Source organism: Scleropages formosus, chromosome 5, assembly GCF_900964775.1.
Source record: "Scleropages formosus chromosome 5, fSclFor1.1, whole genome shotgun sequence".
NCBI lineage: Eukaryota > Metazoa > Chordata > Actinopteri > Osteoglossiformes > Osteoglossidae > Scleropages > Scleropages formosus.
In genome coordinates this window covers 1,677,571-1,700,908 of record NC_041810.1, presented here as the reverse complement: position 1 = coordinate 1,700,908, position 23,338 = coordinate 1,677,571, and the positions used below count along the sequence as shown (strand labels likewise).

At 43.0% G+C, this 23,338-nt stretch overlaps 1 protein-coding gene across 2 annotated transcripts; it reads right to left on the bottom strand.

The window, feature by feature from the left end:
• Nucleotides 1-2,545: 2,545 nt before the first annotated feature.
• LOC108926679 (GTPase KRas) lies at nucleotides 2,546-21,116 on the bottom strand. 2 transcript variants are annotated; one of them, XM_018739533.2, is made up of 6 exons: nucleotides 20,528-21,116; nucleotides 13,176-13,293; nucleotides 11,290-11,468; nucleotides 10,526-10,685; nucleotides 8,870-8,992; nucleotides 2,546-4,461 (listed from the first exon to the last, which is right to left on the bottom strand). In XM_018739533.2, exons 2-5 carry the CDS (start codon nucleotides 13,284-13,286, stop codon nucleotides 8,873-8,875), a joined length of 570 nt encoding a protein of 189 aa, XP_018595049.1. In that variant the 5' UTR covers nucleotides 13,287-13,293; nucleotides 20,528-21,116; the 3' UTR covers nucleotides 2,546-4,461; nucleotides 8,870-8,872. The 2 variants fall into 2 exon arrangements, with proteins under 2 accessions (XP_018595049.1, XP_018595051.1); XM_018739535.2 differs by lacking the exon at nucleotides 8,870-8,992 and having other exon boundaries at nucleotides 20,528-21,113.
• Nucleotides 21,117-23,338: the final 2,222 nt, after the last annotated feature.

The following is a 23,338-nucleotide window of genomic DNA, read 5'->3' as shown; positions in this document are numbered from 1 at the left end:
GGAACGGTTTCTCCTTCTTTCTCAGCAAGTCACTCTTTACTTTGGAGGCACATTTAGTTCTTGAAGGTCACCGGTTTTTAACCGCAGTACATTTCCTGATAGTCACACCCCTAGAGTCAAAGCTGTGCGGCAACCTGAGCGCCCGCCCTGCCGCTGTGGACGGGGGTCCAGCTGAGCAGATGAATTATGAATAAGAGGCACCGTCGCTGCGGTCACCCGTACGTGTTCTCCACCGGCCGCGGTCTAAACGCAGCGTGACACCCCCGCTGCGAAGAACCCCCTCATTTTTCCACCCCCTGCCACTTCACGGGTCAGAAAACGCGTTTATGATGTCTGACCTCCACCATCTGTGCCAGGAGACACGTCTCCAGCCGCCAAACCGCACGCAAACGCCGAAACAGTTAAGTTTCCTCCTCCTGTTAAGTTTTTTTTCCCCCGTCTTCTGTATCTTTTTTTCCCTTGTGGGGGGCGAAGATCCCACCTGTCATCGTCTCCTGCTTTATCCGTCTCCGCGGCAACCCCAGACAGCTTCATCTCCCCGGCCTGCTAATTGCCTCAGAGATTTGTTTGGTTGGCAGCGGCGGTGGGCACCTTAATGCTTGTAATCTCTCCTAATGTGCTCAATATTGCACCCGCGTGAAGCTCCGGCTCGTTTTTTATGTCATCAGGAGCATCAATAACCATTTTAGAGGGTGCCTGGTTATTTATTTATTACTTCATCTGTTTCTGGGGCTCCACGCTGGGAAATAACTCGGAGTTGTTCTTCTTCGCCATGGAGGAGCTCGAGGTCGGGGTCAGCGGTGCTGCGTCCACAGCGGGTTCGCGCTTCAGCTTCAGAAAAGCTATGCGGTCTGGAGAAGCTCTGGGGGGAGCAGGGTTCGAATCCATCTTTTCCCGGCTGCGAGAGAGCTGGCAGAGGGGAGGGAGACGTGACAACACATCGCGGTGCTGCTGCTGCTGCTGAGTGCGGAGACGTGTAGTGCCGAGCTTTGTGTCTCAGAGGAGGCCCTGCTGATGTAGCTTTGAGCAGGGTATTCGGAGTGAAACACCCCAGTAAAGTATCTTGCTTTTTCAAATGGTAAAACTGTGCATTGTCACTGGCGCTTTCCCTAAAAAGACTTTCGGCGTTAATTAACTTAGTGATTCACCCATTTAAACAGCAGGGTAACTTTTACTGTGCCAATTCAGAGCAAGTACCTTGAGCAAGGGTACTAGAGCAGACAAAATGAAGCAACCAGTGGGATGCTGGCATCGCAGAAGAGACAAGCGTTGCTACTGACCGAACCAGGTGAGAGGCACCAGTGCAGCTTCTGAAGCCCATCCAGCACTCGCTTGCGAGGGTGACCTTTGACCCAGGAGCAGCCCACCGGGGACCGTCAGGGTCTGAGCCCAGGGTCACAGCTCGCAATTAATGTTCCAGTTGCAGACAGTGTCAGCTGCCTCTTCTGAGATTGTGTGACCAAAGCACACGGTCACTCTAATTGGGGGCGCTGTCTACCCACATGGATTCTTCAACCCAGCGCCCACACGCAGTGTTCCTGCATCATACCAGAGTCCCATCCACACAGCTGGACACCGGCGGAGAGAAACAGCCGCGCAGGCGACTTGCAGCTCCAGCCCGATCGCACTTGTACCTTGCAAAAAAACTTCACTACAGGCATCTGAGAAACCTGAGCTGAAAACAAGCACTTTGCTAAAAAATATATATATATATATATATATTTACCAGCCGATCAAAAGTTACCTGCCACCATAACTAGCCAGTTGTAGAAAACACTAAATATTGCCAATATTGAAACTGACACGATACACATATTTAGAAACTCAAATTATTTTTGCAGCTAGTGACTATAATAACCCAGCAGATACCAAATTCCCATATTCCCTTTATCAATTGTGTATTCCGAGCTCCAGCTTTTGGTTTTTCCTGGTGTAAAGATGATAGACGTCTGATTAGACACATGGGATGGTATGCTGTGCACACAATACACAGGTATGTGTTACTTTTTTTAAAAAAAAAAAAAAAAAAAAGTATAGTCGCGTCTCCTCCGAAGTTCATCTCCACAGTGGAGTTTCTCTCCAGTGTGGCCTGCAGTTCTCGCGCTGCAGCGCCGAGCAGAACTGGCTGAACAGCGACCCCTGCCGCTCAGTAGCAGGACTGCAGCAGAGGGGCACTGAGCGGGAGCCAACAGCCCCTGCGCCTCTTCAGATGAGTCATTACAAAAATAAGCCCAATGTCTTAAAGCAAGTGATTGAACCCATGTAAACATACCGGCTACAACTAATCAAGAGCAATAACTGCATTTGTAAATACCGTACTGCCAACCCATAATACACAAACCATTTCCCACCTGAGAAATTCCTCCAATTTATGGTGGTAAGAATGCTGTGTTTGTCAGTCTATCCCGAATTGGAAATAATTTTTTCTTAAATGAGACCTTTCAGCAAAGGAACCTATTCATTTTCACACACACTTCTGTTTTTTTTCCCCATGATCTTCCTTGATTGCATAAGAACTGAAAAAAAGGCCTCGTTTTTGGAATTTTTATTATACATTAAATAGGAGTGGTGAAATTCATGGCAAAAATGTAGTGACTGATCTGAGTTCACCACAAAGCACATCCTCCTAGAAAACATTACAAAGGGCTTCAACAGGATTAACAATTCATTTCAACAACAACAAAAAAATAAAAATTAAGCATGATTTACAAAATATGCACCTTCCAGTATTACAGCTATTGAAATGTTTAAATACATTCCAGGTAAAAACTACAAATTTAAGTCTAATTGGTGGTTGGCACATAAGCTGTAAAGAAACTTTAGAAAATGCCTTCAGAGTTTTAATTTTCATGCTCACTCTCCTAATGCACATTTCATTGGCTCAACATGATTCTTAATGTGAAGGCTGCCATGGGGGTGAAAAACAAGTCAAAATGAAACAGCCATAATAGCGAGCTCTTTTATTACCAAGGTTGATATACATCTTAAAAACCCTGCGCACCGCTAAATACACTAAGTGGTGCACATTTCCCAAAGAGTATTTCCCTAATTTCACCTTACAGTTACATTGGCCTGGTGCTCCTTTTGAATTCAGCAGTTTGAAATTCAGTTCAAATGCAAAAAAAAAGCAGCTGCTGAGAGCCATGAAGTTCAACTAGAATAAGAAACAAAAACTGATGACAGGCAATCTGAGGTACAGCCACCAGGAATGACCGGGGCTGGTCTCATCTCCTGGAAGTCACACAGTGAACACGTCGGCTTTGTTTACAGTGTAAAAGTCGAGCAAAATGAAGTACAAGGGCTGTGTGGACAGAGGGCCATGTCCTTGGAGACCCAACATGCACTACGAAGAAACAGAGGGCAGCAGTCAACGACACAAAGGAAAGTTGGAGGAGGAGGACAATGGGAAGACAACAGCCATGAGGAGAGTAAGAGTTTTCCGAGGAAGAACACACCCCAATTTGCGGGGGTAGTCGGTGTAAGCAGGGAAAGCCACTGGTTTTACTTACAGCAGAAAGTATAGCGAAAATACCCATTCCTGAAGTCAGTAGATCAGTTCCTTTGATCAGAATCACGTATATCTCGGGAGAACATTGATCTCTAAAAATGATGAAGATAAAAATGGATTAAAGTTCTCTCTACTGTTAAAAATTAATACTAACTACTTGATCACTCATAAAACCCAAAATCTTAAATGTATGTGTAAACAGAAAGGTAACAGAAGAGGCTCTTTTCGTGTACAATGTGGTTCAAGTACACAGACATGTCTTAAAACAACTAAACTTGGCGGGGCCTAAGTGACGGGCGTGATGGGTTATTAGATCGCATCCCTTCAGCTACAAAGTGTTGGTCCCCTCTGAGGCACAGGGCCCCAGTTGCAAACAGCACTACACCGCACCACGGATCAAGAGAATGTTCTGGAATTAAAGTTCCTTGTTAAAATACAAGACTGGTAATTTACAACCAGACAACTTTAAATCTCGTACATCCACATGTAAAGCCCTAAAATGGTTGTTGGGCTACATTTTCAACCCCACACAAAAATCAATTGTGTGCACAAACCAGTTATAAATAACACGTGTTCCGACAGCTATTAAAGCAAGACAAAGGACCAACACTTTGGAGGTGGCTGGAACTGAATTTAGAAAAGAAAAAAAAAAGGGGGGGTGACCCTATGTGACTTTCTTGTCAGTGAGCTATCTACGAAGAACCGTTGCGCTCACATTAGCCAACACAACTAATGGGGGGGAAAAAAGGCTAATAATTTAGTGTAATGTACAAAAGTGTATGACTTCCGGTTAAGCACAACTGAGAATTTCTTTTCTTCAAAAGGGGAAGACCTATTCACATAACTATACACTTTGTCTTGGACTTCTTTTTCTTCTTCTTTCCCTCCTTGCTCATCTTTTCTTTGTGCTTTCGGATTTCCCGGACTAACGTGTAGAAGGCGTCATCCACACCCTGGAGGGAGAGAAAAAGGGGTAGGGTAATTTGCATAAGACAGATCATCCTGGTCTGCCCTTGAGGCCCAAATCAACAAACCCAAAATCACATTTCAGAAATAAAGAAGTCTTGCTCAAAGCTCAAAAAAAGCACCGCATTCATCAGGTGTTCAGCAAACAGCAGCAGGATGTAATTTATAACGTGATTGCTAAATGCTATGTTACCCCACAAAGATTAATCAAGCCTAGTTCTGGAATTAATTTCACTTTTACATTCAATTAAAATTTTCCATTAAATATAAAAGTTGGACCAGGACAAGGTTGAATTCCTTTGCACCGAGCTGTCAAGTTTTGTACTACGTGGCTCTAGAGCCCCCTAGTGGCCGCTGGAAAACACACATCCTGCACACTGTGGTGAACAAGGTGGACTATAAAGAAACTGGATTAATCACAGTTACCAAAAAAAGCACTAGCTTCAAATTAAAAAATATGAATCTAACACTAGTATTTAACAGATTATTACACCACCATGCAAATTTTCATGAACGGCATTTCAAAGGTTCGCAAATTGGACCATTTAAGGACTTCAGAAGCTTTGACATCTTAAAGAAAGTTCAGTCACCTATTACATGAAGCAACTAAGAAAGCTTCAGAAAGGGGTGGGAAGGAAGCAGGCTTGACGAGAAGAGAAAGACCACACTGGTTCGAGCGGAGAGGCCGGACGTACGCCACCGCTCATCACCAGATAATGTGTGGTCGGGTATTTCCATGTGTGCGTCTGAGGAAAAGCATACGCACCGCAGCGAGCGCACGCAGAGGAATATCACTGGACAGAACTGTATGCATTAAGACAAGACTGGACAAAGGGTGAGCAATGTCAAACCAGCTGATGGAGATTCTTTTTCCATTACAATAAACTTATTTTTTAATATAAAATGAGCACAATATCAGTGATGGGGACAAAAATGTAATACATGATTCAATGTATGCTGCTCTCCATCCAATGCCGTTTCCTTATTACTTGGAATTGTCAGAGAAAACACAGTCACTTGACTATGTATTTGCCTGTTCCAGTAATGTCTAAACATGGAACATGGAGGAAGGCCTGAGGCCAAAACATAGCTGTTTAACTTTCATACATTTAAATTCCATACACGACGAGAGTTGACCGATGTATATTTATTTCTGTCATCTCCCCAGGATCCGACACTGTGCAGTTGTATTGTTTTGGTAGATGCGGCTCGCACACCGTTTCTTAAACATCACTCATTTACTTGTACGTAGAACATCAGGGAGGATACAAGACTCGGGCAAGAACAGGGGCCCACGGGGAAAGTAAACCGGCTTTATGCATCATACCTGTAAGGACTTGGTGTGTTCATGGTGAGGGGAGTAATTATTTTAGGTTGTGGAGTGACTAATAGGTGCGTGTGAGCGAAACATCAAGCGGCCGCTGCGCCTGACGGGACCTGCAGAGACAGGCGCCTTTTTTCTGCTCGCTTTATGTAACCGATACGTCAGGCGCCTGTGGATAAAAGCGCACCCCGCCTACAAGGATAAAAGCAATCAGGTCTCTTCAACTGATCTTTGCTCCTTTGTGTTTGGTATTTATTATTCATGGAAAATAAACAATTAACACCATTCAATTGTTCCAGCTTCAAAAAAAAATGTCCAAAACAAAAACTGCTAGCTGTATTGACTGACCACATTGTGTTATGCCTCATGAGCACAAGGAAATCTAAAAAAATAAAGTAAATAAATAGAACCGAGTGTTTTTCAAATCTAGTCTAAGGGCTCAAGCCACAGAAAACAATTCTGCAGTTTATCTCCCATTACACCAAACCAGCATGTTACAAATGTTCAGTTAAGAATTTTCAATGATAATTGTTTTTGTGTGTGTGTGTGTGTGTGTGTGTGTGTGTGTATATACACTTTTTAATGATGTTCTTTTCAATTGCACTGTTTCAGAAAAACTGATGCAAACAAGCATCACCTGCTTTTGTGCAGCCAGCCATTATTTGGCACTAACGAGCCCTCAGTAGGTGACTTGTATTAGTTCAACTCACTTCCACAAAATATTTACAACTCATGCCTGGTGTTCCTGAGTGCAGGCGACCAATAACAAGACGAGGAACACTGCATGTGTCCAAATTTAAATTGCTTTTAATCTAGCTCTGAATTTTAAAAAAAAAAAAAATCTTTGTTATTTAATTTAGCTGCACCAAAGATGATGACAGGACCTATCCAGTGAATATTCAAGATTCATCAACTATTGTGCTTTCACTGATTGTATACATAATAGAGCAGACTTTGGGGGGCGTGATAGCGCAGCGGCCTTGGCCGGGTCCTGCTCTCTGGTGGGTCTGGGGTTCGAGTCCTGCTTGGGGTGCCTTGCGACGGACTGGTGTCCCGTCCTGGGTGTCCCCCTCCAGCCTTGTGCCGTGTTAGGCTCCGGCTCTCCGTGACCCCGCTTGGGATGAGCGGGGTGTGTGTGTGTGTGTGTGTGTGTGTGTGTGTGTGTGTGTGTGTGTGTGTGTGGCAAACTTATGTGACCAGATACTGATGAATGCTCCATGGGTTCTTTCAAAACAAAGGCTAATAAAAAAAGTTCTGTGATGGCCTGGAATTCCATGCACAGCGGACCCTGCTTTGCACTCTATGTTTCAAGGATAGGCTCTGGGACACAGAAACCCTCCATAGGACAGGCAGTTTGTTGAAAATGGAATAAATAAGTCTTAGAGAAAATTCTTAATTCATCATAGTTTTGTCTGAGGTTTCACACAAACCTAACCTGGGAGGGGAGAGGGATGTTTGTAGCTTCTGTTGACTCTGACATGGAAATCACAAGTTACAAACAGGCTTCTGGTCCCAGTGTAGCCCCTACATTCCCTTGCTGCCCACATTAGTGGCATCAGAGATATGATGCATATGCTTCTGCTCCCTACTGACAAGGTCTTCCAGAGTGTTCCTCGGTATCTGCAATGCCTGCAAAAACTTCTTCCCCAATGTTCACGTGACACATGATGTCACATAATATTTGTGTTTGTCACACATACAAGTCACACAGTTCTATTTACTTCTGGGTGTCACTAATACCTGGCCTATAATTTGTGAAAGTGTCATTTGTCCCTAAGCCAAGAATGATCTCTGACTTGACTTGCATAATTGCACTTTTGTTTTATATAACAGAGTTTAAAAAGGCAAAAAAAAAAAAAAGTATAAAATTCCAAAAGAAGGGAGCACTTAACATTACACAGAACTGCTGGCAACAAGTGTGTTAAGCTCTTCCTGATTTACTCCAGGGTCAGTAAACCTTTTGTTCTTTAATAACTCTCTGGATGGGCCGAAGAGCTTTTAAAAACTGCTTTGGTGTCTAGACAAGCTGTCAAAACTGGCCAGCTCATTAGTGCAGCCAGCACTGCGGCGGCTAGCCATGCCTGGTGACCATGAGTATCTGCTGAGCAGCAACGTTTTGCAGGAGGCGCTGCGGTGCCTTCCTTATGGTCAATACAACCAACATCCAGAGCGCCAAAGGGAACGACCTGCACGATTTTTGCACTGTGAGACCTGAAAACGAGAGCAGAACTCGAATTAATGTGCGATTAATTCTGATTTATTTGTGTATGAACAACAAAGCAGGGCTCCACATTCAACTGTCATGTTTCGTTGTCTGGCTGTCCACAGCGCAGGTAGATTTTGCTGGGATGGGTAGAATGTACATTTTATTCCGGTCCAATTTTGGAACGTATTTCACAGACAGCAAGTACAGCAAATGTCTACGTTTTAAAAACCCCTATAAAACAACCTGTATTAACTTTATAAAGCAGCTTTCAGATGTAAAATCTGTATGGAATTTACTTTGTAGAACTATTACTGTAAACTAATCAAAACACCGCTATCAGGGCAGCACTCGGAAAGGAGCATTACCTACAAAATGGCTCCAAAATAATGAAAAGGCTCAAAATAGGAACATATTAGGGCTGTTTCGCTTTATTTTTAAGAAATTTAGGCTCCTTCTAGTGAGAAAACTTTGTAACAATGTCACAGACAGCTTCTTCTTTACAAAGTTCTGCATGAAATCCAATATTTTACCTTAATTTATAGTGCACCTGTCCATAGAAAAGGCATTGTAACACTTCTACCCGTTTATGAAAATTTAAGCAGATTACCTGTCCCTGGACAGTCGGACAACTACTAATGTCGAGCCCTGCAAAGGATCCTACTGGTTGTTCATGCTTTTGTCGCCTGAAATGTCATAAACATACAAATAACTCAGTGTGAATGAATGTAAAGAGAACTGATTGAATAATTTGTAGAAATTTCATTGCAAAGTCCCACATTTGATTACCCATTGAGGGAAAACAAAAAAGGGGCTCCCATCATCCACGGGTCCCAAATAAGGGAGCAGCCCTTTCCCCAACACTTACCCTTCACATTACAACACATTTTTTAAGCTTGACACAGCTGGGCGTCTCTTCTTCCTTGCTGAGCTTTTTCAGTCGGTACTGCCTGATCTCCCGTACCAGGGTATAAAAGGCATCTTCCACTCTCTGCAGTGCGAAACACAACTCCCTCCAGGTTAGCGGAGGCTTGTCAGAGCAGCCGGGCCCCCCACACTAGTGACAAGGGGACACATAGTTTGTGACTCCCCATTACCGTACATTTATTCATTTATCTGAGACATTCCGCCAAAGCAACTTAAATTTAGTTACTTAGACAGATTTACCCATTTATATAGCAGGCTAATGTTTGACTGTTCCAATTCAAGGCAAGTACCTTAATCAAGCGTTCTTCAGAAAGAGGTGCGATTCAAACCTGCACCTTCACATACCAAGGTGGCAAATTTAACCACTGCACCATCTGCTGCTTAAAGTGTACAGAAGACCAAGGAGTAACAAGCAGGAAGTACAAGTATACTTATTGTAACCTCAATAGACCACTCAGATATACTGTACAGTTTTCCAGCCTTATGTGCTAAATAGAAGGTTCATTAGACTGCAGTGTTGTCTTATTTTTCAACTTTTATAGTTCTTACATACTGTAATTCTCATGGAATGTAAACCCTTGAAACAGCCATGCATGACAGTCAGTTTTACACTGAAATTTGAAACGTGTATTGTCCATGTTTAAGCGTAATGCAAATGCTATTGAGTATTTTCTTTGGTAATAAAGGTTACTTTTTCATAAAAAAATTTGCAAGAAGTGGTAATTTGACAATTATTCAAGACTCAAGGTATAATTTAAGATTTTCTGCAGCTATTGGAATGTAATGTTTAATGGGGACATATGCAAAGCAACAGCAAATCAGATGTTAAAGGTTCAAAATGAGAGCCACAGTTGATCTTAAACAAGCTTTAAGCAAGGAGGGAGGATGTCAACGCGCTCAAGGCGGTCCATCACTGTTCCACAGCATGCAGAACACCGTACAGAGCACATCTGCAGCAGAGCAGCGAACCACGAACCCTCGCACCGAGAAGATGTGATTCAAGCTACATGGATGGTGTGAGACTTCAGGCAACCGCAGTAACCAGACAGAGCGGAAACTGACAAAGCAAATACAAAAAAATGTGCACGGCAAAGGTCTCCCTGCAGCCAAGCTCAGTCTCGCACTGGCAAAAGTAGTACAGCAAGGACTGCTTGACCTGATGACCAAGAACATCCCATCAGCCTTCAGTAAAGGTGCACATCACCACAAAATAAAACTTTAGTTAAAAAAAAATTTGGAGGAATGAGGCCAGTCCAAAAAAAAAAAAAAACCAGAAGTTCAGCAAACAGTAGAGCCACTTAGAGATTTCCATGTAACCTTTCTAGAATGTTCAAAACCCTGCAAGATGCATATTTCAGTTGTGGGAAATCTCATGGATTTTATCTGAAAGGAACACCTGGCAAAGCCCATAAACAGGACAAACTCCTTGTGCGACACTGTGTGTATGATGTGTGGTTGGGGCATCTGGGTCAAACAACTTACTTCAAAAGGGCCTTGATGCTCATCCTAAGCTGAACGGTATTCTGAACTCACATCCTTCACAGAGGACATGTCTGAAGTTCTTGATCAGAACTTATTACTAACAACACGCCTTTACCTGTCTCGTTTTGGCCGAAGTCTCTATGAAGGGGATGCCGTAACTTCTCGCCAAGTCCTGAGCTTGCTTGGTGTCGACCGTTCGGGAGGGCAGGTCACATTTATTTCCCACCAGCACCATGGGGACATCCTCAGAGTCCTTCACTCGCTTGATCTGCTCTCTGCAGTCAGGATAAAATGGGTCAGGAAAAAACAAACTAGCGTGCTTCACATGTGTACTAGTAGCTGCAGTAAACTTCTGGGACACATCAGTCACTGACAACAAGGATGACCGACTACAGAATAATAAAAAAAATTTAAAAAAAAATAAAAAAAAAACAGAAAAAGTGCCAAAGGTGAAAAAGAAATACAACGATGTAAAAAGAACAGGCAATCTGATGCTGACACTGGACTGAATTTTCTATTTAAATTCTGATTTTAAAAAGGGAACAGCAGCAAAGTGCTTGTCTGGGACACAAAGGGCTCATTCTGCAAGAAGCAGCATTATCAGCAGCCCCATCTGAAGGCTTCAGTCTGCAGTCATGAATATGTTTCAGAGTACAACCCTGCATTACGTTAGAATTTGCCCCGGAATAAGGAACCAAGAGGGGCGGACTGTGGATTTTAGCATGCATTTCATATTTACTCAACAAAATGTAAAAATACTTAAGTCAAAAGTATCCAAATAGTACAGTTCTGGTCAAAGCCAAATTACTGCGGATCCTTTTAGACTTAACCTCGCCATAACATTAAACAAGCAATAACCACCACAAGGACTGTACATACCTGTAGTTGTGAATATCTTCAAAGGACTTAGTATTGTTAATGGCAAACACACAAAGAAACCCTTCCCCTGTCCTCATGTACTGGTCCCTCATTGCACTGTATTCCTCTTGACCCGCTGTGTCGAGGATGTCCAAAAGACACGTCTCGCCATCAATTACTACTTGCTTTCTGTACGAGTCCTACGGGGGAGATGATAGCACTGCCATGAGGTGCATGCGTGGTCTCGAGGCCACCACAATGATTTCCACACACTCCTCCCGTTAGAACATGTCCCCCACACACACACGCTGCAAACAACAGGTAAGCCTGGGACTATATGATCCGGATCCCAGAGGGTATTTCAGCAATGTGAGGTATGGTAAAGGGAAAGACAGAAGATGCAGCAGAGTTGGGGGCTTCCTCAAAATATATATGAGCTGACACTTTTCTCCAAAGGACTGCTTTAACATTCAGGGTAAGTACTTTCTTAAGGGTACTGCAGCAGGACATAGGATTCAAACCTGGAACTTTTGACTGACAGCACTAGCCACTACACCACCTGCTGCCCTGCCCCGGCATACTCCATATACATAATAAACGGCATGCTCACACAACATCACAACTGAAACAGAATCAATAATATTATTCATTAATTTTATTAATCACAAAATGGTCCAGAGGGATGTGTAGTTAGTGTACCTTGTATGGTTGCTGTGAAGTCAATATACCGTTATTTTTTCTTTTACCTGACGCTTTCCTCGCTGTGAATTACAGTAGTATTTATTTAATTTACATTTATATGTTTAGCTGATTCTTTTCTCCAAAGTGGCTTACACTGATTTCAGCACTTAAACAGCAGGGTAATTTTTACTGTATCACCTTGTGGTAACTGCCTTCCTCAAGGGTACTGTAGCAGGAGGTGGGATTTGAACCTGGGTCCTTCAAGTGCAAGGAGGCAGCTCTAAGCTCTAGGCCACCTGCTGTCCTAAGGATGACCCAAACTTCAAGTTCACACTATTCATTACAAATGTCTACTTATATAGTCCAAAGAACTGTGGCTTAAAAGAAATTACTGGATCTTCACTCTCCAGAACCTTTTCTTCCCATCCTTGGAAGCTTCCTGCTCTGTCCAAGAAGGAGCTAATTTTTCCTCTTCAGCTGAAACTAATTAATAAAAATCTATCAAAGACAAGATTTAAGATGGAAGCATGCGGGAGCTTATTCAAATAGTTTGACTAGCCAAAAGAGTGTTACTGTAGTAATAACAGTATCGCAGCAGTATTCTCAGCGCACACAAGGAACTTCCATGCACTTTGCACAAAGCACTCCGGTGCTTCCCCAACCTGGGACCCACAAAAACCAGCTACTGACATGGGATTCTTCTCCACATGCAAATGGGGCAGTGACATTGACATTTATTTGGTTAGCAGATGCTTTTCTCCAAGATGACTTCCAATGAACTCTATGTAGTGTTATCAGCCCACACACCTTATTCACTCAGGTGACTTACACTGCTAGATACACTACTTACAATGGGTCACTCATCCATACATCAGTGGAACACACACTGTCACTCACACACTATGGGCGAACCTGAACGGGATGTCTTTGGAGTGTGGGAGGAAACCAGAGCACCTGGAGGAAACCCACATAGATGGGGAGAACATGCAAACTTCACATAGACTGAGCGGGGATCAAACCCACATCCTCTCGCACTGTCTAGACGCTGTGAGACAGCAGCGCTACTCGCTGTGCCACCACAATGAGGTGAAAGCCTGTTTGCATCTGGCATCTCACTACTGTTTTTACGTCCATCTGAAAGCTTCAGAATGTCACTGATGTCACTGAGATGGGGACAGGACCCGAGGCACCCCCAGGAGTGAGCGGACGCTGCTCAAAGCCCTTACCTCTATAGTGGGGTCGTACTCATCAACAAAGTGGTTCTGGATGAGCTGGATGGTCAAGGCGCTCTTGCCCACGCCACCAGCTCCGACCACCACCAGCTTGTATTCGGTCATTGTTCACCTATGGGCAGAAACAACACAAACACTGATGTACACTTTTTCATTTATTCATTCAGCAGACACTGGTCTCCAAAGCAACGTACAATGATTATAACGCATTTAGCTCACACTTACGGGTAACTTGTAGTGCTACATACACTATAGTAAACTACTTAGTCACCATTTATACAACAGAGCAGTGTAACACACACGCACAAAGGGCAATTTAGAGTCACCAACTCATATGAAACATGTCTTTGGACCATGGGAGGAAATGAGAGCAGCCAGTGGAAACTCAAAGCATAAGGAAGAACATGCATACTAAGCTAGATTCAAACCCACGACCACTTTCAGCAAGCATGACTTCAAGCAGAACAACCGAAACCAGAGCGCCTGGAACAATGAGGCAAAACAGGGACTACAAAAGGTCCGGTGTGAGAGGACTGTGTGAAGACCACAGCCTGGTCAACCCAGTCACTGCAAGGCTCTGGGCCTTTCTTTCGAGACCCTCAGCTGAGGTGACTTTGAAAAGCCAAACAGACTAATCGGACATAGAGGCAATAGACCAGGCTGTCTGAACGTGTCCCGTCGATCTTTCACACCGCCAGCGTAGGACAAATCCCGACCGGGATGTGCAGGAACGTATGCGCGACCCCATCGAGCCACAGCAACAACAAGCACGTGCGGACACCCGATCAATAATATCGAACGCAGCCTCACAAATGGCTAAATGGGGTTCATCGCAGAGCAGCACTGCACTTGGCGGGTGATGCTGTTCGTTAACTATTTCTCTTTCCACTGCCGCGTCTCATTACCCTCCGTCGCATCTCAGAAAGGGCATCTGTGATGCACCCCGGTCAAAGCACAACCATGGTTTTTGCAACAGCCGCGCACTGCAAGTACATGTTGCCGTAACAACATCTGATGGGGCGCTACTACAGAAATACCACAAACCTACCAAGAGAACATAATTTAAAGAAAATTTTAAATAATAATAAAAAAAAAAAAAAAAAAATCAATAAAAGAAATGAATGTCTGTTTACACACATACTTTAGATCATATAAGACTAACCCGGAACACTTCTAATCCCACCTCCTGCTGCAGTGCCCTTGACCAAGATATTTACCCTGAATTGACACAGTAAAAATTACTGTGCTGTATAAATGGATAAATAACTGTACAGAGCTTAATTTAAGGACTTTAGAACAAAGTACGAGTTGAATAAAAATAAATTAATACTCTGTCACTGAAGAAAGTGTCAAATACATGATGAACAATAATACTGACTACTCAGCTGCCTTAAAAGGTATACCAACTACACATCCACCCTTACCCTTTCAGGATAAATAAAAAGAATTTATAACAATGGTACCAAATCTGCTGTTTCAGTCATTATACAGTGGATCAGGGTATGTACCCTGAATTGGCACAGACTGAAAGACAGTAAGGCTCCATACCATTATGGATTTTGCTATATAAAGCAGCATAAAAATCTGGGGTTTCTATTTGTCCTGGAGATTGAAGGTCAGAATCCAGGATCTGATAAAAATGTTATATTAAAATGAATGTTGAACTGCACCCACTTGCCTCCTTTCGGGCCCAACGAGTGATGCAGTGGCAGTCAAAACGCAGTAAGAAGCAGGAACAGATTAGGCCCAACTGCATCACAGCATCTCACTCTTAAATGAGGACACACGGAAGAGGTCATGGTGTTTGTACCCATCGTTCACATTTTGCTGCTGGAGCGGAGCGGTCAATATGTGCCATAGGGCAGTGAATAATTACCTGGGACCCGCAGCCACCCTTATTGGAGCACTATCTGCCAGATGCCCGTGCGCACCTCCGCTAATGAATCGGGTTACCCTTGAGCTCGGCTCGTGTCCCTCTCTGAGCCATGGTGCTCGAATCTTACCGTCTCGCTGCACCGTGCATAATGGGCGGTTAAAAATGTGCACGGGACCATCTGGCACGCAGGACTCCTAGGACCCAAAGCAAAGTGTGCCGCAAACAAACAGCAACAACAAATAACCTCATTCAATACGTTCTATCTGGCACTGTTTCAACACTTCCTTGCAAAATGCCGTCAGCAGCCATTTATATTCATGTCCATTTATTTATATGACACTTACCTCCAAAATGACTTATAATGATAAGCTACACACAACTATTTACCCATTTATACAGCAGGATCATGTTTACAGTATCAATTCAGGATGAGTATCTTCATCAAGAGTATTTCAACAGGTTGCGGGGTTCAGACTTGGATGCCTCCTTGCATCGACAGCACTCGGGTTCGAGTCTCTAGGAAACAGTTCAAAGCTTTACTAATTTTTGACTGTGCACATTTTACTGGCGCAGTTCAGGTTATAAAACAGAGACACGCTGGAACTTGAAACCACAGCCTTCAGGCTGCAAGTGGGTGCCCTTTAACCACGATGCTCCCCAACATGCTTTAATATTCTGCCATAGTTTACCCCAAGACAGAATTGCCTCATCACTTTCACGCTCCTTTTGCTTTTTTGGTCCACATGCTTACAGCTATGAAATTTAAAGAGTAATTGAAGTTTTGAACCGCTATTAACTTTTTTTAAACAGATGAATTTCCTAAAAGTTTCAATGTGCAACCCTTTAATAATACTGTAACCAAAGGAAGTCAGAGGTTAAGTATCGACGCAATTGATTCAACATCCAACTCTTGGTGACCGAAAGGCGTAAATTTAACCACTTTATCAATTTAAATTTCCTGGTAACAGGAAGCATCTTTTTATAACCATATACTGATCATAATCTTACTCTTCCCACATGATTTCTTTTATTGCGAATCCATTGAGAAGGGTAAGGACTACGTATTTCTAGTAATTCTTTTTGTTGCTCGGGTTCCGTGAAACCAGGCAGCTGATTTCAGCATTTACTCTAACATCCAGGGGCGTCTCACGAAGACGTTATCACACTAAGTCAGTAAGAAATTGGAATCATTCTCAACGACTTATTTTTCCAGTCCAATGAATGGTTTTGTAAATGATTCCTTTTATGCTAATGTTAACAATTTGCATTAATCTTTATGAAAAGGTCAAAAGCCTGAAATGAAACCCCAGGCTTGCCTGATGACATAACTGAGACCAGTGCCGACACGTTCATCATATAACGCCTGGACAGACGCCACCTCCTTCTCAAAGTTGCTATCAGTTCATCAACACAATATGCAAATTGCTCAGCATGGCAGTCTAGCTGAGACCGGACGTACCTTTGCACAGTCCGATAAGTCTCTAAAAACTACCTTTGGTGAAAAACACAAATAATTTCTGTGTATGGAAATAGAGAACTATTAAATATGAAACTAAATTACTATTATTAAATACTATGGAAAAATTGTCCAGAACAGTGAAATGGGGGGCGCAAGTACAGCCAACACAAGCATTTCTCCCCTACCTTCTGAAAATATATTTTGCAATGTTTCAAACCACACTTCACTTACAAACTAGCCACACTTCACCGCTTTGATGTGCAACCAAAAAAAAAATAAAATAAATAAATAAAGAAAAATGCTCCTCTGCATCTACAAGAACTGTCCTGCTTTCACTACCTGCCACTTGACAAGAGACACATGACGTTATTCTACAACAAAGCTGGGTGGCATTTACACTCCCCAAATTGCTGACACACCTGACAAAAAAAGAAAGGGCATTTCAATCCTGGGTGCAATAAGATCATCGTATCTCAAATGGAAGCACTGCCAGGGTGTCATCTACAGCTTTCTTGTGAAACCAAATTAAATTTCCACCACAGTGAAATCCGCCTGCTCGCGTCAGCCATACACTCGGGCACGGCATCAGCGCAAGGCCGTCTACTTCCAAAAGCAACAGAAGAGGAACTCGCCCAACTGGGCTGGTGTCTTCCACAAAAATAGTCACAGCCTGTGGGCACTTCTCAAAAGTGTCTTATTTTCCAGTTTCTAAATTCAACTATTAAGGATTTTTGTGCTTCCCAGGTAAGGGCTTAAACGCCCTTAGAAGGAGGACCAAAAAAAAAAAATACACAGGACAAAGGCTCCCTTTGCCTTCAATTCATTAAATTGGCCCAGGCCCATTAAAAGTATACATACAGGTGACTGGCCTAACATTTTAACCTAATATGATTACATATTGTGAAAATATATTGCAAATTTGTTCAACAATGTTTACCCAGATTCCCTAAATATTTAAAGCAACAAGAAAATAAGCCTTTATACAATCCTGTAATTTGAGTATACAGTGAACTAAGCAAAAAAAAAAACTTATAAAATCAGACCTTAAGCGGACATAAAAAAAAAAAAAATCTGACAATACTTATAATTGACAGAAAGTGAAATGACAAAAGAAAAAGAAAAAAAATTGATGCAGGAATTTTTTTTTTTTTTTTTTTGAATGTCTTAGAATCCCATTAGAAGGGAGCAGGAGAAATTCCACCCTAGCTGGTGCCTAAAATGTTCAACACAAAAGAGTAGTCACCCTACTGCAAAACACAGGTGTGGTGCATGTCACTTTAGAAATAACGTTATGAACATGTGATCACTTAATTGCAAGACATGCTCATTAAATCACAAGGAAGCCAAAACAGGGTTTTCACTATGCTGAGCAACAAACTGAACATCTCATCCATTCATCCAGCCCTCTATAACCACTTGTCCCGAACGGGGTCGTGGCGACGGAGCTTAACTCGGCAACACAGGGCGCAAGGCAGAAGGGGGGTGGGACTGACCCAGGACGAGACGCCAGTTCATTGCAAGGCACCTCAAGCACGGTTCGAACCCCAGACCTGCCACACAGCGGGCATCGGCTGAACCCGCCGCGACACCACACCCTCCTTGTGAACACCCCAAAGCTGTCAAATCAAAAAATGTACCACTTCTCTTCTAAGCTATCAGGTCAACAGGCTGAGCTTTAATAATCATGCGTTTGTTTCTCTGGGTCTTTGTCTGCTCATGGCATACTTTTGTTAAATGAGTTGTGCTTCACTTGGGAGTGCCAGCGGATGCAAAAATGTATCATTAAGCTGTGTGGCTTCACACAAAGTTACTTAAGTCAGGAATCCTGAAAACATTTAAGTGTGTCTGCGGGTGTTGCCTTAAAATTACCAAGATAAAAATAATCTGCTGTATAAATGGGTAAATCACTAATCATCTAAGGTTTCAAGTTGCCTTAGATAAAGGCATCGGCAAAGTAAAACTTAACATAACATTTGCCACCTAAGCCTTCCATAATTCACCATAACATTCTATAGACGACAGTCTACACAGATGCAGACCTGCCTGCTCTAGGCAGGACAGAATCTTTAAACTCACTTGACAATTTCACCCCAACACTGACCCATGAAATTCAGTTATAAAACACCAACCTGAACCACTTTTACTATCAAGTCATTGCTGGATTTGGGGTAAAGAGAGCTGGCAGCACAATGTCTAGAGACTGTTTGCATTAACACACATTTATAAGAGGAAGAGGAAATTTAAAAAAAAAAAGAAATTAAGGAAATATTACATTCATCCTTCCACAAATAAACAATAAGAGGAAAAATGCAACCCTCCCCAGTGACAAAACCACAGACGTACTTGCAGCTGCTTGTATTAGCACAGGCTTTAAGAGCTTTTGTAAACATGTGGAATTCTCACTCTCACTTGCTACTTGATTTAGATGAACCACCTTTATTGTATTTTAGGTAGCCTATATTTTACCTGAATGGCCATTTTACATTGAGCTAATAAAAATATTAAAAACTGCAGAAAGTGACAGACCATGTAAAAGACTACAAAAATACACACTATGCACACACAGTACCCAAGGATGTCAATTCTATGCCTTTTAGCTCACAAATCAAGAGAAAATTAGCACTTGGGGGCGATTTTAGAACAATTACAATTTTGGGCAAAAATCAGTAAAAGATTGACTTGCAGAGGAAGTGCAAATTATACTAGAAAGTGTGTTGCATCAGTATTTTTTTGTACAATTTCAAATGAACCCACAAAACAAGATTTAATGGTTTTTCCCCCATAAGAGCCATTTAAACGAAAAATAAAAACTTTGCAGGAAAAAAAAAAAATGCATTCAAACAAACCAGCATATTTATGTCTTACTTGCAGCAAAAATTAATACAACTAGACGCTTCAACTTGGACAAAATAAACTAGGATACCTCTAGCCTGACCGCATAAAATTAAACGCCTACAGCAGAAACTTTAAAATTTATTAAGTGATAATTCAGTTAAAATGACAAAGTAACGACGTGGTCGTATTGCAAGAACGAGTACAAACTTGCATGAACTAATTGTAGATTCGGGATTTAAGACAAGGCCGTAAAACGCATAATAATAATAATAATAATAATAATAATAATTTGTTTAATGTAATGCAGATGCATTTCGATTTGAGATCATGACGGGGAAACGTTGTCACAATGTTGCGATAGTGAACACGAACACTGCAGAGAAAGCTGTAAGTGCACAACTACACGAAAAATACCGTGTTAGTTCTACTTCAGACGCGTTGAGAGAAATAAAACCAAAAATAAAAATAAAAATAAATAATACACGTTCCCTCATTATTCAAGCGCCACACTGAAATGCAGTTAAAAACACCGTGACACTATTGACAGAAAGACACTTATGGAAAAGATTTGCAAACAAGTCTTTCACCTCCTGTACTGCGGCCTTTTTGGCCCCCTGGACAATGAATTAATGCAGCAGAACAAGGTCGACACGGATCTGTGTCGCTCTCGAAGACACTCTGTGACTCTAAATAGAGTTTTTACAGTGCAAAATGCTCTTTTCAAACATGAGACAGACTCCCTCGAAATGTTCTTTGCACGGAGGGTCGCTGAACGCCGCGCTCCGCCATCGATACATTTATAGATCGTAGCCCGTTGGCGCGCTGCATTGTGGGGGAAAAAGGCGACATTATCAACTGATACTGAAACGGGCAAAAATCAAACGTTCAGTGCTCTCTCGTAAATTTCTATGTAAATAACATTAGGAGCAAACACGGAAAGCCACGAACCGCCCGTTTTCGCCGTGGAATTCCACATCCCGGGTGTGCAAATGCACAGCGTTAAGTGTGACAGCGCGCTTGCGACAGCACCGGCCGGAAAAGAAACGCTGTGCTGTCGCTCGCACCGTTCGAGGAACACAGGTATTGGCGGAATTAGGTTGAAAATGTGAATTAAAGAGGCGCGCTCCCTTCCACGGCCCGCTGCGCGACAACTGGGCGGAAACGGCGGCAACTCACCAACCCAACTGCCGAGCGCGTGCGATCAGTTCCTCCGAACTCTTCTCGTCCTGTTCTGTTTCTTCTCGCTCTTCTCCCTCGCGCTCGGTTCTTTATTTCACCATCATTTTGGATGCAATGTGGGTTTTGTTTTAGCTTGTGTTTTTTTTTTCCCCCCTTTAGTTTTTAAATGGCCCGAAAGGAGCGCATGACAGCGATGCGCGCGCGCACGCACTCACTCACTCACTCACTCGCGCGCACACCGCCCGGCACGCTCGCCGCCGCGCTGACAGGAGGGCGTTACGGGAGCGACACGCAGAAAAACATTGTCTTTGCCCCCCAGCTGTCCCTGTCCGATCGAAATTTCACTTTCTTTGTCGCATTCTAACAATATTATGTCGTGACTGACGTTCAAAAAAATTCAATTGACAATTGTGTACCATTTAAGTTGGGGAACTTCCAGGTTTCACTTAGGTGTTCATTGCTACTATTATTGTAAATCTTTTACATTTACACAAAATTATGCTTAACGGCGATGTATTAATGAATGAAATTTCGAAAGTGTTAAGATAGGAAACCAATGAACTTGCGTTCTCGCAAACACATTACTTCAGGGAGTGAAAGAGCAGTTCAGCACTGGGACTAACACAGCGTTTAAATAGGCTCTATAAATACACCCGGAATGTGATTACGTTAACGTCATTGAAAAACAGAGTTCTGAATGGACAGAAGTGATGTCAGTCATCAAGCAGGGCGAAAACAGCCAACGGGGCGGATGCGTGCGTTTCAAGATGTTTAAACTGTAGCCTGATTGGCCGGGGGGGTTAAAGGCGGACTTTATGTAACCGAGAGACGTTGGGGGTGAAATCCGCCAAGGCTTCCGAGGTTCACAGAGCGAATGTTGGCGCCACGAGAAGTTATACGATTGTTGAGGAGTTTGTGATGTTACTGCTGGTCTTGTCCCCTATTGTAAGAAATTTGGTTTAAAAATATATATATTCTGCTTCATCCTGTGAAGTTGCAAGTTTGGATGTTGTATCTAGTTAGTTATTGGATATGAACAATTTTATCTACCTCCTGGACAGACTCTGTTAGAATGTGGTTTCGAATCCTGCTCACGCCTGAGGTGAGGAGGGAAGGTAATCTTCTAAGCTCGGGTCAGGCTAAGAATCACATCTTTGTGTCCTCCAGTGTGGACAAACTGGTGTACAGTTCTGTCAGAATGGCTTCAATTGCGGCTGCCAAAGCAAAGGAGTTGAAGACGTGGACCATCGCGGTCATTCTTCCATTTATAACTTAATGGAGAAGAGGCACAAGCTGGCATAGTTGGCACTCTCCTTACGCGTCTTCAGAATCCTCCAGTACTCCCCCCTCAGTCAGCGGCATGAGGTCATAGAACAACGAAGGTCTTGTACTGGATGGATGCAGACCACATCTTCAACGATGAGGCCCAGGAGTCACACCGGAAAGCTGGCGTCGTCCTACCCGGTTCATCCACTGGGTTGGGGTTAGGGCTAGGGTTTGAGTTCGGCATCCTTGGTGCCGTCGGCATCTTGGGGAGAGCTGGCCTACCTAATAAAAACAACTAATAAAATTTAAGCTTCACCCTGCAGGGACAGTGGTCAGGCTACCTTCAAAACCCTGAAGCTTAGGCTGGGTGGCACAGCAAGTAGCGCTGCTGTCTCAGTGCCTGGGTGGTGTGAGAGGACATGGGTTCAATCCCCACTCAATCTGTGTGGAGTTTACTTGTTCTCCCCCTGTCTATGGGTTTCCTCCCATAGTCCAAAGATGTGCTGTTCAGGTTCACCCATAGTGTCTGAGTCACAGAGAGAGTGTCTTCCAATGATGTACGGATGAGTGACCCATTGTAAATACTGTATCTAGCAGTTTAAATCACCACGGTGAAGAAGGTGTGTGGGCTGATAACATTACATAGAGTTCATTGGAAGTCACTTCGGAGAAAAGCAGTTGCTAAATAAATAAATATAAAATAAAATCCTACCAGCCTTCCCCCTGAGAAATGTTAGGTCGAGCCACATGCAGTCCCATGTTAGTTTCCAGTCTGTCCGTGCTAAAATCAAAATCAATAGTGACTCTAAATTGTCTGTAGTGTGACAGAGAGTGAAACTGATGCATGGCCTGGCCTCTCACACACTGTGCCTCCTAGATAGACTCTGGATCCAAGAATTCTGCAGGGACCTGGGGTTATTGATAATGAATGATCAATATGAAATGACTTTGAATTTACTAATTTTCATATGCCAAAACATATGAAACATATGAAAATTAGTAAATTCACTTTTTCTGATGAGCAAATACACACACACACACACATTTTCTGAACCGCTTGTCCCATAAGGGGTCGTGGGGAACCGGGGCCTACCCGGCAACACAGGGCGTAAGGCCGGAGGGGGAGGGGACACACCCAGGACGGGACGCCAGTCCGTCGCAAGGCACCCCAAGCGGGGCTCGAACCCCAGACCCACTGGAGAGCAGGAGCCGGTCCAACCCACTACGCCCCCATGAGCAAATACGTAGATGTTAATGTATAATTACAATATACTCATCAGCATTGCAGCAACTTGTCCAGTATGGGGGGGGTGGGGGAGCGAAGAATTATTAGCAACTTTATTCAATGCAGATATATACAAATGTCGGGTTCATTACGTTTGTTTGGACACTGTGGGCAGGACACCCCCACCACACATATATGTTCTATTAATGTAAAATGACTATTAAACTATGCATGTGGTCCATTTCCTGTAGTTAGCAAGCAAAGAATGTATAATTCACTGCAGCACATCATATGTTTTTTTTCAAATTTTTTCCAGA

Bases quoted from the DNA above. Each gene is read 5' to 3' on its own strand.
- LOC108926679 (XM_018739533.2), bottom strand. From the start codon at position 13,286: ATGACCGAATACAAGCTGGTGGTGGTCGGAGCTGGTGGCGTGGGCAAG. The intron at 10,686-11,289 runs GTATGTACAGTC...TCCTGACTGCAG, and splicing joins GAAGATATTCACAACTACAG to AGAGCAGATCAAGCGAGTGA. The intron at 8,993-10,525 runs GTAAAGGCGTGT...TTCGCACTGCAG, and splicing joins CTTCGGCCAAAACGAGACAG to AGAGTGGAAGATGCCTTTTA.